We start from the raw sequence: 16808 nt of genomic DNA on the forward strand, positions 1-16808 counted from the left end.
CCATCTCTCCTCTAAAGTTTGATCATAGGTTTACCCTTTCATTTGTTTTTTTTAAAAAGAGGTTTACCCTTTGGAAGAAGTTAACGTGCGACGGGTTGTGAGTTTGAGGAGAGCGCGACTTCGCCGGTGTCATCCTCGCGCCGCCCCCACCCCCAACTTCCACCACCTGTGATCGGCGACTCCCGCCGTTGCCTCTCGACCCTGTCCTCTCCTGATCACCCGCGTCGTAACTCCCCCATCACTAGCCCCGCTCGGCCACCATCTCCCACCGCCCCGCCTGACCACCATCTCATCCATCACTGTCATTGGGTCACTACCACCGCCCTCGAAGCCTCTTCTACCACCCTCGGTTAGTGGATTCCCTAACCCTAAAATCCTAACCTTTTTTCTTCCTCCCGGCGAGCGGCGCACGGATGGGTCACGTGAATGCACCAACACACGACCCATAGCGTGATAGAGATTGCGTTGCAAGCATTTTTTTTGGCCTATAGATGCTGAGTGGCTACTATCCAGGCCGTCGAATCCTCCTCGGGATATATGCACCCATCTGACATCAGTACTCCACAGCAGTATTAATGTGTACCTCATTTAAAAGAATGGCTTGTGCTACCATCATGGAATTTGCCAATACTTTTGTCTTATAATGCAGATAATGGTACCCATATCTTGAAGAGGAAGCCTCTATATGTCGTAAAATCTAAAGGTTAGTATGATACTTGCATTTCACATTGTGTTCCATAATTCTCCATGTTTAATCTGTTACTGCTTCATGTCCTTCTCCTCAATGCCCTCCTGCTACACTGGCAGGTTTATGTAGCTAGTTTTTTTTCATTTTATATCCCGCTTTGTTATTCATCTTGATATATCTAGCTACACAGTTTATGAGCATCTAAAACTAAAATTATGATTTTAGTATTGTTTTGTTTTCCAACAAATATACTACTTATAGTTATGGTTCCTAAGATTAAAGTAGGTTGTCGTATATGCCCAGTTATGTATTGAAGAAATCTAAGTGTCAGTATAAAATCTTCTTTGCAAGTTCTACTCTTTAGTTCTTCTAGTTAGAGTTGCTATGGGCTGCATGTCCTCTCTATCAGGCGCTAGATTGTATCTGAACCTACAATCATCTTTGGATTTCCATTGATCTGAGCTTATAAATTAATAGTACATAGTTGGGGTTGCATATTTGAGCTAAGAGTTAAGCACGCTTACCATGAAGATTAAAATTCTACTTGCACAAGCTAGTTTTTAGATGTACTCAACACAATTCACAATATTTGGAGTTATATCCTATTTCATAAAGGGGTTGAAACATATACGATCAGTTATGGAATAAATATAAGGGCCAAGTACCAATTCCTACTACTGTTTTATTATTTTAATTGAATGTGCCCATATATTACCATTAAAACTCTTTTGTTTTCTGCCTACCTTCATTCGGACAGATTCTTAAAATTGCTGTTATTGCACAATTCATTGCAAATACTCCTCTAAATGAAGGAAGCACATTGTCCGTAATGGTTAGCTGCATAGAAGATCAATCTAGCCGACATAGGTGAAATGTTGAATTATCATCTGAAATCTTATGGGGTTTTCCTGTTCTGCCCTCTTTTTTTTTTGTCTCGGTTGTGCAAATGAAATTTTCCTAACTTTTTTTTTCTTGTCCACATTCGAGATCAATCTTTTTATTAACGGCTCACCGGACCTCTTCACTCTGTTGACAGCTGAAGCTCTTCACCATTTCGCATTCCTACAATCCCTCTCTGCCGCAAGCTGTTCTTCAGACCACCAGAGGTGCGCCAGGCCAGCAAGCAATGGCGCCACATGGTGCAAGCCAACTTTTGTCAATATGCTAGGACTAACGCATTATGCTAGCTCTAGCTCTATATTCTGAATATAAAGAAGTGAAGTTTGACATACTGAAACTAAAAATTATAATAGCTAGTGTCCTAGTGAGGTCTTATCTATTGGAATGACAACTTCTGATCTATAACAGCAGTAGTAACGTTACTTGAAATTGATGGCGAGGTGATGTTTGTAAGATAAGTCTAGAACTAACATGCTGTTCTTAGATGTACCATCGAGATACTGGCAGTCCTTTTTATATATTTTTACCACTACTTAAATAAAATAAATAAACAAAAGTAGGATAAAAAGTGTTGCTTAGCGTGCCCCAAAATAATTTTTAAAAATATAAAAAACTATAAAATATGTATTTATGTATTCTTTAAATATAAATAAATAAAAAAGTGAAAATGCGTGTGAAAGATATTGCAAATAGTGCGAAGAGGGTTTATGTACTTAGAAAGGCATGCGAAAGATTTACAGGAAATAAATCAAGAAATGGGTAGAACAAAAGGTGTTGCAGATCGTTGGAAAGAGTAATTATGAAAAATATATAATGGGTGAAATAAATGAAAAAATAATGATATACTTACTTAATCATTGAGAAATGTAAATAAAGAAAGATTAGTAAAAATGGATGAAGTATGTGGGAAAAAGGAAATGATAAAATAGTTAACCGAAAAAATAATCGGTGTAAGACTGGGAAAGATCAAGAACTCAACAGCAGCAAAGTTGTTGTCAAAAGAGAACCTTGCAGCACTTGGATGGCTAGCACAGCCGGTGGGCTTGCAGCTGCCGCGAGTTCGAATCCCAGCATTCGCACTCACGTCTCTCATCGGGGTTCGCCCCCAAATAAAATTATGTTGCCTCTCATGCGTATAGCTATAGGTCTATTTGTGTACGCGTGGTGTAAGTATGGTGTGTGTAGAGTGGGTATGAGTCTGTACATGAGCGTATACTATAACTGTACCGAATTGAGAGACGTAAAAAAAACAGCAGCAAACCAAGTGGGTGGGCCCAAAAAAATTACTGCGAATGGTACAGACTGGTGTGAGAGTGAGGGGGGAGGCAGCACGTGGGTGGGTGCTGCTGTACTGCTGTTGTGATACATTCAAAGAAAAAAATAGAAATACAGATAGAATACAAGGAAGGGTAAAGGTGACACAGATCTCGAGATCACTGATTGACGGTGCAGATAGTCAGCGTGTTCGCTGGTCGGTGCTGGTGCTGGTGCTGGTTTGGGCTGGCTGGTGTTGATTTTTTTAGAGAAAAAAACATTATTGATGGATTGAATAAGTTTGGCTGAAACAAACAAGTGAAGGTGTTGAGTAGCTGCTCAGCATATAGATGCTGCAAGACATTTTTCGGATTGCGTTGCCCTTTCCCTTATTTTGAGGCACGAATTTCTTGATATTTTAGTTTCGGCTTGCCGGGAATCCTCGGTACAGGGGGGAAGAAAAAAAAAACAGAGAGGGACACGAGTGCTGCTCCCTGGAGCTAGAAAAATCTGCCGCCCATCCAATCGTACAGAGTACAGACCCACACACTGAAATTCCCCTAAAACCACCACGGACCACTTTCACCGGCGGCTCGCCGTACTCCGCCGCCGTAAACCGATGACCCCTGCATTAGGCTTCTCGCGGTCAGGGCTCCTCAACCGGCGCATCAACCAACCGGCGAATCAAGTCCTTTGCCTCCACCTCGCATTCTCCTCCGCCTCTCCGTCCCCGTCCGAGCCTTCCGCCGCCGGCGGCGGCCCCCAGACCACCATCAGGGAAGGGAAAGCGGAGATCTTTTTGGACGAGTCGAACTCGGTCTTCTACAACAAGGCCCAGGTCTGTGTTCTTGGGATTTTTATATTCAATTTTCTAAGAACAAAATGATACTCCGTATTTTAAATTGATGTCATCGATTTATTCAAACATGGGTTATCTTCTACTGTAGCATAGAAGCCGAGTGGTCGAAGAGCAATCTGGTACCTTTTATGTTCTCAGCGTTTAGCTCCAATTCATATTAGGGTGCTAACGTTGCTCTTCATTTCCTATATGAACCGTGAAATTTAGACGCTTAGTGTTGTGGCTTTTTTTCTAGTACATTTCCTCTCACCAATTATTAATTTTACAGTAGTTTAGGTCCCAGAAGTTGTCTTTAGTTGTCGTGGTTTGAATTTTTATGCAAAAATGGCTTTAGAGTGGTGTTTTTGTTTTGATTTATTATGATCTTAAGAGAGAGCATTTCTTGCTAGGTTAACAATAGAGATATTTCTATTGCTGTACTGAGATCATTTATTTTGAAAAGACATGAAGAATATGCCACCCGATCAAGAAAAGGTATTGAGCTCGCACCAGTACCGATATTTTACTTGTACACCAGTATACTTCAACTGCTTCCGACTGGGCAGCAATACTGAAATACTGCAAAATATGATAGCAGGAACAAAAGACACTACATTGAGCGAGCAAGCTAAGTATAAAGAGCCAAAAGTTCTTGAGGTGGGGTTTTTTGGTTTACTACTATTATATGGTTATATACCCCCTACATTTAATTGGTAATTAGTGCAATATTTCGCTTTTTTAATCCCTTTGTGTGTTTCTAGTGATGCCTACTGTAATGTCTGTATGCTGTATTCTTCTATGCAGATATGATTGATAGATCATTACAGAATTTATGATTAGTTATGAGTTTATATGATGTCACCATATATGTTTGAAAGGAAAGGATATCTGTTTCTACTGTTCCTTGTGAAATAATTTGCTTCTAATTTGATTCATCTTAGCTTTCAGTAAACGATCAAAGTGCTGCTGGCATAACAGTGCTGATCCTAGTCCTAGTCTTATTATTTTTGCAGGCGTTAGCTGCATCAGGACTAAGAGCCATTAGGTATGCTGTTGAGGTAGATGGAATCGGTGAAGTTACTGCTGTTGACAATAATGAAGGTGCACTGGTTTCTTTCAGCATCAGTATTGTAGATATTTTATAGACTGAAGTACAAAGCTTATATTTTATTAGACTGATTAATACTTGCTAAACTGTAGCTGCTGTAGAAGCCTGCAAGAAAAATATACAGCACAATGGCAGTCTTGCATCTTCAAAGGTGGTACCACATCACGCTGATGCACGTGTCTACATGCTCATGCATCCAAAAGAATTTGATGTGGTACTACCTTCTTTCTATTTCCATATGTGCTTTCTTTTTTTCAGCACCACTGGTACATGGTACCCTACCATCCTTGGGACTTTCTCAAAGATGGCTGTGGCAGGCAAGGAGGCAGGGGCGGAGCCAGAAAGGCAGAAATTACTGATAGGAGGGGCCAAGTGCTCAAAAGATATGTTATTAGGGGAGACAAATCAATATTTTGTACTAAATTATATAGCAAAATATCATCTGCATAAGAGAGATTCATCTAGCATAGGGGGTGCTTGGCCCCCCTCAGCCTCCCTCCCTCCGCCCCTGAAGGGAGGGCCCCTATAAGCACCGAGCAGCCACACACACACACAACGTGTGTGCATCTTTAGGTGATCATTAATCAATAACACACAGCACATAGGACAACAATGTGTTCACATAAACCCTGGCATGGATTAGAAACATTGCATGCAGTAATGTGAACAACCTCATAATAGTATAAGACCTGGTGGGTTTAGAAGGAGCAGGTTGATTTGAAAGTTTGTTCGCTAGTTTAGACTTCAGAATTCAATATGTACATTTCTACCCCTTTAAAAGCCTCTCACATTGCAGTTTTGCACTGGTCTGTCTTGCTAGCTAACTTAATTACTCAAACAAGCACAGGAAAGGCCATGTAGTGTCTATTGATCCCCTGTACCAAAAAAAAAAAAGCCTGCCTAATGCTCTTGGTTGCGCTAGAGGGAGGGAGGTTTAATATTAGGGACATTTTATCATGGAAGTGCTTTTGGTGACGAATTTACATCTGTTCAGTTCATATGACTGATTTAGGTATTTGATTACATAGTATTAAATCCGTGGAAATTTGTAACACAAGGAAGCGACAGAGGCATTTACTAACGGAAGGAGTGAATTGTTCAAATTATGTAATGTACATGTCATGTATTTGCCACCTGCAAATGGCTCATTCTGATTTAAGCATAAGGAAATAATATGGGTTGACATGATTTGAATTATGTCCTAATGTCCTTTACAAGCTGAATCAGGTTGACCTTGATCCTTATGGATCACCAGCTGCATTCCTTGATTCGGCGGTTCAATGTGTAGCAGATGGGGGTACCTTGATGTGCTCAGCTACAGATATGGCAGTGCTTGCTGGTGGAAATGCAGAAGTTTGTTTTTCTAAGTGAGATTTTCAGTTTCAGAATTAAATATGAATTGCTATCTGCAGGACTTACTGGAGTTATACTCATGATAACTTGCAGGTATGGTTCTTATCCATTAAGAGGTAAACACTGCCATGAGATGGCGCTGAGGATTCTTCTTGCCTGCATTGAGGTAAGACATGAGATTGTTTTCTCGTGCCCCCATATATATTCATGATGAATGATCTTGAGCTTGATTTCCTGTGTTCCTATATGTTCATGATGATGATCTCGGTTACATTTTTCTTGTTGCCTTGCAGTCACATGCAATCCGTCACAAGCGCTACATAGTTCCTATAATATCAGTACACATGGATTTCTACATTAGGGTTTTTGTGCGAATCTTCACGTTGTTTCCTGCTTCCATCTTTTCCTGATACATTCTTTTCCTTATGGTGAAGGTGTGTTGTTTTCTCTATGATGGTACTTTTTTGGTATCTAATAACATATCTTTACCAATGTTCCTTATTCTATTCAGCTCGGCTAGTACAGTAAAAAGCTCACCACTCAAATTGGCACATGTTTACCAATGCACTGGATGCAATTCATTTCACCTACAAAATATTGGAAGAATTAATTCAAAGGTAGTCTTTCTTATCTTCTTTTATTTGTCTTGCATGTGTTTTAATGTTATAATCATTTGATCCAGGATGAGAGAAACATTGCTGTACCAAATTTTTGCCCTACTGTGCCTGAAGTATGTTCTGAATGTGGCCATAAATTTGTTATGGGGGGACCTATTTGGAGTGATCCAATACATGACAAGAAATGGGCTACCTCAATATTATCAGATATTCATGCTATGAGAGAAGCATATCCAGCTTATCCAAAAATTTCGGCTATACTAACATCAGTCTCAGAGGTAATGCCCTTTTCTTCTGCCGTACACAGTGCAACTGACATAGATGGGAAAATTGGAAGGATCGATCTTGTAAGTTGGTGTTAGATAGAATAGGCTATGTTATGTATGGTAGATCTGTAGATCTACCAGGAAATTCTTGTCCAGCTACATTCCATCTTGATACATAACTTTGTTTTGTTTTGTTCTCGACATGGAATGCTTCATTGTATTCTTGCATCTTCTGCCTGACCAAGTAGGTGATCTCTTCTGAGGGCAAATTTTTTTCACTACCTGCTGCTTGCTCACCACCATTAACAAATAATATGATAATTTTTGTCTCTCTGTTCTTCAAGCTCCATAAATCTTTGACAACATATGATACATTTTTATGGGCATAATTGCCGCCTGGACACCAGTTTGTGTCATTTATTGGATGAATGAAAAACATTTATCTATTCCAAGGCATTTTGCACTGTTTAGACATATGTTTGAGCGATGTTGAGTTCTATTCAGGAGTGCCACCAATCATTTTCTAATCCATCTTCTTGTCTTATTTTAATTTAACTAAAGGAACTGGCATCCTACAATTAATACATGTGAATCTGAGACGATCCCTCTATCAGTCTCCTCCCTTATTCCTCTCATGTGGAGCCATCATTGAACTGGGTATGCCTCTGTTAGATATTACTGTAGAAACTGAATCATTATTAAACATCTGCCTAGATGAACTGGATCGCTTGTTCCTGTTCTTTATTCCTGTTGCACCTGGTCCACTCCCCAAGGCTGTCAGTTTCTCCACCAAATTGTAGTACAAATATCTCAAAGATTATGGTCAGAATGTAATATTTGCTCCTCTCCTTTCCTTTTATCCTTATTTAAAAGCATATGGCTGACATACAAGGAGCTAGTCACATATCCTCTTTCTTGATTCTTTAGAGTCTACTGTCAGCGGGATCTACTGTCTACTATCACTTTTGTGACTTTAAAATTGTTTCATTAGCTCCTGAAGTAAATGCAATTAGATGAGATAATATCGAATAAAGAAATAGTAGAATTTGTCTCACATATATGATATATGCTTTAAATTCAATGATTCAAAGAAAAATGAAGACATGCTGATTATACAAAATCGTGATGGACCTAGAGTTAGAGGTTTCTCTCTCCGCCCTGTTGGAAACAATGTTGTAAATTTCTAACTTAAAAAAAGAGCTAACCTGAAGTGTCCTTGAAGGTCAAGCTTTTGATTCTTTTTGACACAAATGCCACGAATTATGATGGCTGTTATTACTTTTTCCTTTCAATATCAGGCACTGAAATAAAGAATGTTTGTTTTTAGTCCAAGTTAAATATACATGTAAACATTTTCACATCTATGGATTAATAGTTCCATAGATACTTATGGTACTTGTGGATTGATGAATCATGTTGCATGTTTTCATGCAGGAATTGCTGGAGGCACCTTTATTTGTGAGTCTTCATAATTTGTGTGCAATACTGAAGTGCACTAATCCAACCATGGTTATGTTACAATCTGCTATCAGAAATGCTGGGTATCAAGTATCAGGAAGTCATGTGGATCCACTAGCTCTTAAAACAGATGCCCCAATGTCAGTGATCTGGGACATCATGCGATGCTGGGTATGATTCATTTCTTTGTTTTATCTAGGCTAATCAATCATGTTTGGCTGATTGATTAGTAACATTGTTTTGCAGGTTAAGCTTCACCCAGTTAAACATCGACCTGGAAATCATCCAGGCAATGTGATACTTTCCCAAGAGCCTAAATTGCAGGTAGCTGATAAATCACAGTTTTGCATCATTTCTTTGAAAAAATTGTGTGAAAAAAGTTATTATGCAAAAGCAGCAACCTCTGTATAGGACAACTAAGCTGCATATTATGAACTTGGTTCATTAATGGGGTAAGCACTACTGGGAAGATACCCGGACGGCGTTGGCTCCTTAGAAGGGGAGTAGACTTGGATTGGGGTGACATGCTTTTTTGTAGAAGATCTAGTCAGTCTGGCTAATCAAAATGTTAATAACCCCTTATGAACAAAGTGTAGAAAATCAACATCAGTTTGTAGCCGCCCTTTATACTAAATTATCTGCTCCATCTGTTCGGACCAGCCCTTTGTATTGGGGCATTTTATCTGTGTTTCTGATTGGCTTAGTTGGTGTGAGGTTGACACCCTCGACGGTCAGGTGCCATGCCAAATTGGCAACTTGGTGGCTGGTGTCTAAGGAGAAATGTTGGGTTAGGGAATGAAAAACTGTTAGATAATCTACTGCTTCCTAGTGTGAACACAACAAGGGAAGACGGCGCCGGAAGGCCCCTGCTGTGATACTGTAGCCGCTGCAGGTGCAGACGCCGCACGGCTCACTGTAGCCACATGCAGAGGCCGGCGCAGAGTCAGCCCTGTATGTTATCTAGTCACTGTTACAGTAGGGCAGTTGTACTGGGACTAGATGGATAGAGTTGTATAAATAGACTACCATGACAACTCAGCAAAGAGAGTTCAGATTTATCATCTCCCAGACAAGGCTTCGGCCAACGCTGGTGTCTTGTACTGTGTGTGCATGCTCCGTTCTCTCTTCTTCTTCAAGCTCTAGCCATAGTGCGTGGGGACGGACAACGCTTGTTCGTGGTCGGCACGGCTAGTGGGTGCTCGGCAACATTAGCGGGTGCTCGGCAAGACTGGTGAGTGGTTCACTCACCTGAGCCGGTGATCCTGTGGGCCAACAAGTGGTATCGGAGCCGTACAAGCGCCGTCGCCAGACTAACCGCTGGCGATGACGGGCGGTTTCGGAGATGGGCAACAGCAGTGGCACTGCTGTGGCTGTCCAGCCATGACAGGAGGTCGTCGTTCGTACGGTGCGGGAGATCAGCGGCACCAATTGGTCGACGCTGACTCGCACCAACTATGTAGAGTGGTCGGTGACCATGAATGTCAAGCTCAGAGCCCGACGGCTCTAGAATGTTATTGACAAGGGCACCGACAATGAATAAGATGACATGTCAGTGTTGGAGGCTATCCTCGCTGCTGTACCGGCGGAGTACAGGGAGCCGTTGGGGCGAAGAGCTCGGCTAAGGAGGCGTGGGAGGCTATTGCGGCGATGCGCGTCGGTTCCGACCGCGCAAAGAAGGCGACGGCCCAGCTTCTGAATTAGGGGTACGCCAACCTCAAGTTCAAGGATGGTGAAACGGTGGAGGACTTCTCCCTCCGCCTGTAGACGCTCATCAGCAAGCTGAAGAGCCACGGTGTCACCATCGACGAAGAGGAGGCGGTCTCCAAGTACCTCCACTCCGCGCCGACAAAGTACATCCAGATTGCTCTCTCCATAGAGACGATGCTGGACTTGTCCACCCTTACCATTGAGGATGTGACAGGCCATCTGCGGGCGGTGGACGAGCGCCTGGAGCAGGCGACGGCAATGAAGGACAGCGGGAAACTCCTGCTGACGGAAGATGAGTGGGCTGCTCGGAGGAACTTCGGGAAGGTAGCCTAGTCCAGCCGCGGTGGCGATAGCAAGCGCCGCGGCAAGGCTTCTTCAGAGAAGAAGCAGGTCGACCCCAACGCCTACCGGCGTTGCGGGAAGATGGGCCATTGGGCATGGGAGTGCCCAAACCGCAAGCAGGAAAAGAAGGCTCAGGCTCACCTGGCGCAAGCCGATGATGAGGATGAGGCCACTATCCTGGTGGCGACGTTCTGTGCACTGCACGACGTCGAGGCCGAGGAGAGGGAGGAGGCGACGACGGTGGAAGGACCTGAAGACTGTCAACCTCGACGAACCACGCGCCCAAGTCCACCTTGGACGTGTGGGCGCCGACCAGGAGCAACGGTGGTATCTGGACTCTGGTGCCAACAACCACATGACGGGCTCCAAGAAATCCTTCTCCGAGCTCGACGACGATGTTACCGGTACGGTGAAGTTTGGTGACGGCTCACGGGTGGCAATCCAAGGGCGCGGCATCATCATCTTCAGGTGCCAGAACGGGCAACACCGCGCGCTAACGGATGTATATTACATCCCGCAGCTGTGTTCCAGCATCATCAGCATTGGTCAGCTGGGTAAGCGCGGTAGTGAGGTACTGATCAAGGACGGGGTCCTTAGGATCAGGGACCGGGAGCAGCGACTTCTCGCCAAGGTGAAGAGGTCCCTGAACCGGTTGTACCTGCTCGACCTGAAGGTAGAGCAGCCGGTGTGCCTGGCGGCATGGCACTTTGAGGAACCGTGGATGTGGCATGCCCGGTTTGGACATCTCAGCTTCGACGCGCTTGGTCGGCTGCAGAAGATGGTCCGAGGGCTACCCCACATCAAGCACGGAGGCGAGCTGTGTGACAGCTGCCTAGCCGGGAAGCAGAGGAGGCTACCTTTCCCAAAGGCGGCCAAGTATCGCGCGAAGGACGCTCTCGAGCTTGTCCACGGCGACCACTACGGGCCGATCACGCCTGCTACAAACGGTGGTCGGCGGTACTTTCTCCTGCTCGTGGATGAGTGCAGTCACTACATGTGGCTGCAACTCCTGACGAGCAAGGACGAAGCGGCGGCGGTGATCAAGAAGTTCAAGATGCGCGCGGAGGCCGAGAGCGGCAAGAAGCTCCGTGTGCTGAGGACTGATCGCGGCGGCGAATTCACTTCAATGGAGTTCGTTGCGTACTGCGCGGATCAGGGTGTGGAGCGACACCACACCGCGCAGTACTCGCCACAACAGAATGGCGTGGTGGAGCGACGGAACCAGACGGTGGTCGGCACGACCCGATCCATGATGAAGGCCAAAGGCATGTCGGCAAGGTTCTGGGGGGAGGCGGTGACCACGGCGGTGTTCATCCTCAACCGCGCTCTGACCAAAGCCTTGATGGGCAAGACGTCGTTCGAAGCTTGGTATGGGCACAAGCCGAGCGTGTCCTTCCTCCGGACATTCGGCTGCATCTGCCACGTCAGGAAGACGAAGCCGAACCTCACCAAGCTGGAGGACAGGAGCACACCCATGGTGTTCCTGGGCTACGCGGAGTGTACCAAGGCGTACCGGCTCTACGACCCACGCGGAGACAAGGTGCTTGTCTCGCGCGACGTCGTGTTCGATGAGGAGGCGGCTTGGGACTAGAGCAGTCCGAGCACGAGGGAAGCTGGCGGCTTCACCAGCACCTTCGTCGTCGAACACTTGGTCATCCACGGTGGTGGAGACGCTGGGGAAGAGGGGTGCCGAGCACTCCGGGAGGAGTGCCAAGCACTCCAGCGGCAGAGCTGAGCACTCTCGGGGCAGTGCCAAGCACTTCGGGAGGGATGCCGAGCACTCCGGGAGAAGTGCTGAGCACTTCTAGAGGGATGCCGAGCACACCAGGAGTGGTGCCGGGAGGTTCTGTAGTGGTGGCGACCACTCCAGGACGGGTGCCGAGCACTCCCGTGGCGGAACCAAGACGTCTTGCAGTGGTGCCGACCACTCCAAGTCTGAGGCTGAGCACTCCTATAGTGTGGCCGAACACTGCAGGAGTAATGACGAGCTGTCCAAAAGTAGTGCCGAGCACTGCAACCAGGGTGCCGAGCGCTCAAGGTGCTATGTCGAGCACTCAGGCGGAACAGGGAACTCCATCGACGTCGATTGAGTTCGTCTCACCTCCAAGTGACATCACTGAGTTCGTGGATGCCTTCCACGAAGGTGAGGAGGTGCGGTTCCGCAGGCTGGACGACATCGTCGGCGGCACAGGACCCTCAGGACTGGCTGGTCGGCTGCTCAATGACGCAGTGCTGCTGCTCGTCAGTGCAGAGGAACCACCCACGTTCGTGCTAGCCGAGCGGGACGAAAACTGGCGACGGGCGATGCTGGAGGAGATGAAGGCGATCGAGGAAAACGAGACATGGCAGCTCGTCGATCCACCTCCAGGATGTCGTCCGATCAGCCTAAAGTGGGTGTACAAGCTCAAGTGGGACGAGCTCGGCGCCATTGTCAAGCACAAGGCGCGCCTCGTCGCTCGAGGCTTTGTTCAGCGCGAGGGTAGACTTCGAGGAAGTCTTTGTGCCAGTAGCGCGCATGGAGTCCGTTCATTTGCTACTCCTTGGCAGCAGCAAAGGACTGGCGCGTCCATCACTTAGACGTTAAATCGGCGCTGGCGGAGACGGTCTTTGTCAGGCAACCTCCGGGTTTCGCCGTCAAGGGAGAGGAGCACAGGGTGCTCCAACTGCGCAAGGCGCTCTACGGGCTACAGCAGGCCCCACGAGCATGGAACGCCAAGCTTGACGTCACGCTGGGCGAGCTTGGGTTTCAACGGTGCGCAACCGAGCACGTGCTCTACATGCGGCGACGGGGGAAGGAGGAGCTCGTCGTTGGCGTGTGTGCGGATGACTTGATCGTCACCGGCCCGCGCACGGAGGACATCAACAGCTTCAAGCGCGAGATGGCGGCTCGTTTTCGAATGAGCGATTTCGGCGCACTCTCCTACTACCTCGGCATTGAGGTGAGACAGGGGAAGGAGGAACTCACGCTCGGTCAGAGCGCGTATGCCTCCAAGTTGTTGGAGCGGAGCGGCATGGCTGAGTGCAAGCCTTGCGTGACTCCGATGGAGGAGCGGCTGAAGCTGACGAAGGCCAGCACCGCGGCGAAGGTGGATGCAACACTCTACCGGAGCACCTCTGGTGTGCTCGTCTTCCTCGGGTCAGCCTCAGTTTCATAGCTGTCGCTGAAACAGAAGGTTGTGGCATTATCTACGTGCGAGGCAGAGTACGTAGCGGCGGCCACAGCGGCGTGCCAAGTTGTGTGGCTGCGCCGGCTACTAGGCGAGCTGACCGGCATGGAAGCTCACCCACCAGCCCTGATGGTGGACAACCAGCCCGCCATCGCCCTCGCGAAGAATCCGGTTCTGCACGACCGGAGTAAACATATCGACGTGAAGTTCCACTTCCTCAGGGACTGTATCGATGGAGGGCAGATCATCATTGAGTTCGTCGAAACTGGTCGGCAACTCGCGGACGTCCTCACCAAGCCGCTCGGACGCCTTCGACTCACGGAGCTGAAGGAGATGATCGGCATGGAGGGGGTACAAGGGTTAGCAGTAGGATTAGGGAAAGATTGTTAGATAATCTACTGCTGCCTTATGTGAGCACAGCAAGGGAAGGCGGCCCTGAAAGGCCCCCCTGTTGTGATACTGTAGCCGCTGCAGGCGCAGGCGCCGCACGGCTCACCTGCAACACTGTAGCGCTGCAGCGGCTCACCTGCAGCACTGTAGCCACATGCAGAGGCTGGCACAGAGTCAGTCCTATATGTTATCTAGTCACTGTTGCAGCAGGGCAGCTGTACTGGGACTAGATGGATAGAGTTGTATAAATAGACTAACACAACAACTCAGTAAAGAGAGTTCAGATTTGCCATCTCCCAGACAGGGCTTCGGGCAACGCTGGTGTCTTGTACTGTGTGTGCATGCTCTGTTTTCCCTTCTTCAAGCTCTAGCCATAGTGCGTGGGGACGGACAACGCTTGTTCGTGGTCGGCACGGCTAGTGGGTGCTCGGCAACACTAGCGGATGCTCGGTAAGATTGGTGAGTGGTTCACTCACCTAAACCGGTGATCCTGTGGGCCAACAAAAACTGTGGTCAGGAAATTGAGGGACTTCTTTAGTGATCAGGTATATGAGAATGGGATCAGTACTCTCCATGTAGGGAGTTGACTTGAAAAGAGAGAAACAAACAGCCTAACTCAGGCTGGCTGCTCGTCTTGAGGGGCTGCCCCTGGGATGGGCTCGTTTGGATTGATGCCCAAGCCTGCCCAGCCAAAAATTGGCCATTGACCGTAGGCAGGATAGTAGTTTGGATCCCAGCCGCATTTTGGCTTGCCCAGTATCACGTGGCCAACGCGTAGTTCATTTTCTGGCCGATGCATGGCCAATTCTTGGGCTGGGGATTCGGTCGCCAAAGTTTGGCTGGCCAACTATTTGGCTTGGCACAGAATGACATCAATCCAGTGCGCCCTCAAATGCCTAATGGCCAAGGTACATGTAGGCTCTGAAAAGTAATATTAACCATAGTGGCCACAGTTAAGCTTGAGCTGAGCTAAGAGCTCTGTAGCTGACTACACAACTTCTCCGCATGTTTAATTTGATTTCTAAAAGATAATTTTAGGAATAAATATTTTTTTGGGATTGTTAAATTTTTCTTGTTCTTGATTCTGGTTTCTTCTAGTAATTTTTGTCATATTTGTCATGTGTAGTTTTTGACATGTTTGATGAACCAAATGCTCCTCTTGCTATTATAATAATCATTCAGAAAAAAAAAAAAAATAGGACGGAGTTAACATTTGTTCCTCATTTAACATTTTCATTATTTTGTTTTTTTGAATTACTGCCAGGCAAAATTTTCCAAAGTACCTCAGGCCTCAGTCACTCGGAAGAGCCCAAGATTCATGCCAAATCCTGAGAAGTATTGGGGTCCTGGGACAAAGGCTGGTAGGCATCCGAAAACATTTCAGATGAATAATAATCGTAACTGACAAGATCTCCACGCCAGAAGATGGACAAGGGTGTTTGGAGCCAAGCATCATACAGACTTCTGGCTGGCAAACCATGTTTGTAGGTGCGAAAAGTACACTAGCTTGTCTGAATGTCACGCTTTAACCATAACAGAAATATCCAAATCTGAGGCACAGTTCATGATACGCTCATTGGTGACTCGATGCAGAGTTAATCGGCGAAGCTTCAAACCTAGCAATGTGCTGGCAACTGATATTGGCAAAATTTGAAGTAATAGTAGTTTGCCACTTAGTAGTAGTAGCTATTTTCTTTTGCGCTTACCTTGTAAGATGGAATCCCACTAAGCTCATGTACTATTTACTTGCTTTCTTATCTTATATAAAAACAGAGTTGATCTCTGCCAAAAAAAAAATGACTTGATGGAGAGCATATGTATCACATGTTTTGACAAATGGGAAAAAGAAGTCCATATATACAAGCACGATAGACGAAAGATTTCACTAAACTTTATGTTGAAGGATCAATTTCCTTGTCACGGCTTGTATGCTTGATGTGACCTAGCCCTGCATTCTCGGCTCCTTGCAATTTCCTTCCTCTCTACTCCAACTGCCATGTAGGCCCACGTGGTCTGTGCGATGGGCCCATGGCAAATGCCCCCTATGTTTCTCACCCAACGCTGCCTAGTTTGGGCTCCTCAGGCAATAACGGTCCGCTTTAGATTTTTGGTATCACAGGTGACAGGACAGTCCCAACGTATAGCTCCTACCTGTAGTTCTAGAAGAGAGAGTGCAATTCCGCAAGAGAAATAGTTTCTACCTAACCATTCCAATCCCGCAAAGAGAAATAGTTTCTTATGGCAGTTTCTATTGAGAATAAGGACCCGTTTGGAGGAGCTCCTAGAGGCTTTAGCTCCGGGACTGTTCATGCACTGTAGTACGGAGCCGGCGGAGCTCGAAATTGTGGCTTCACCGGCTCCTCTTTTCGGCTTCTTTTTAGTTCATTTTGCGCCTCGATTTCCGAAATGGCTCTTGCTACAGTGATGCTACAGTACCTCGAGGTGAGGAGCCGGAGCCGCCAGGAGCAGCGCCAAACGGGTCCTAAAACTTAATTAGCACTTCACACACCACAAACACACGATAATCAACTGTGGTAATGTAACCCTTGGCATAATATGCTGCCACATCTCAATGTTGGTAAATAAACAAATAAAGCAAAGACTTCGTATGTTTTGACAATCACCATAATACAAACTAAGTTAAATAACCCTAAGCTGTCCATTAATAATAATAGACGTTTAGAATGTCTAAAATAAGTCAGTCAGCGCTTGGACGTCTT

General features: G+C 46.2%; 1 protein-coding gene across 6 annotated transcripts; it reads left to right on the forward strand.

Annotated features, from left to right (window-relative positions):
• Positions 1–3310: 3310 nt before the first annotated feature.
• On the forward strand, positions 3311–15960 carry LOC136466517 (tRNA (guanine(26)-N(2))-dimethyltransferase 2-like). Of its 6 annotated transcripts, none has more exons than XM_066464951.1 (13): positions 3311–3680; positions 4091–4175; positions 4276–4337; positions 4694–4781; positions 4890–5002; positions 6016–6155; positions 6235–6307; positions 6435–6523; positions 6653–6758; positions 6824–7036; positions 8459–8653; positions 8729–8806; positions 15353–15960. In XM_066464951.1, exons 1-13 carry the CDS (start codon positions 3462–3464, stop codon positions 15491–15493), a joined length of 1602 nt encoding a protein of 533 aa, XP_066321048.1. In that variant the 5' UTR covers positions 3311–3461; the 3' UTR covers positions 15494–15960. The 6 variants fall into 6 exon arrangements, with proteins under 6 accessions (XP_066321048.1, XP_066321047.1, XP_066321046.1 ...); XM_066464950.1 differs by having other exon boundaries at positions 4279–4337; positions 4881–5002; XM_066464949.1 differs by having other exon boundaries at positions 4881–5002; positions 15353–15959.
• The last annotated feature ends 848 nt before the right edge of the window (positions 15961–16808 follow it).

The sequence above is a fragment of the Miscanthus floridulus genome, chromosome 7 (genome assembly GCF_019320115.1).
Source record: "Miscanthus floridulus cultivar M001 chromosome 7, ASM1932011v1, whole genome shotgun sequence".
NCBI lineage: Eukaryota > Viridiplantae > Streptophyta > Magnoliopsida > Poales > Poaceae > Miscanthus > Miscanthus floridulus.

Bases quoted from the DNA above. Each gene is read 5' to 3' on its own strand.
- LOC136466517 (XM_066464949.1), top strand. From the start codon at position 3,462: ATGACCCCTGCATTAGGCTTCTCGCGGTCAGGGCTCCTCAACCGGCGC. The intron at 6,308-6,434 runs GTAAGACATGAG...GTTGCCTTGCAG, and splicing joins TTCTTCTTGCCTGCATTGAG to TCACATGCAATCCGTCACAA. The intron at 8,654-8,728 runs GTATGATTCATT...ATTGTTTTGCAG, and splicing joins GGGACATCATGCGATGCTGG to GTTAAGCTTCACCCAGTTAA.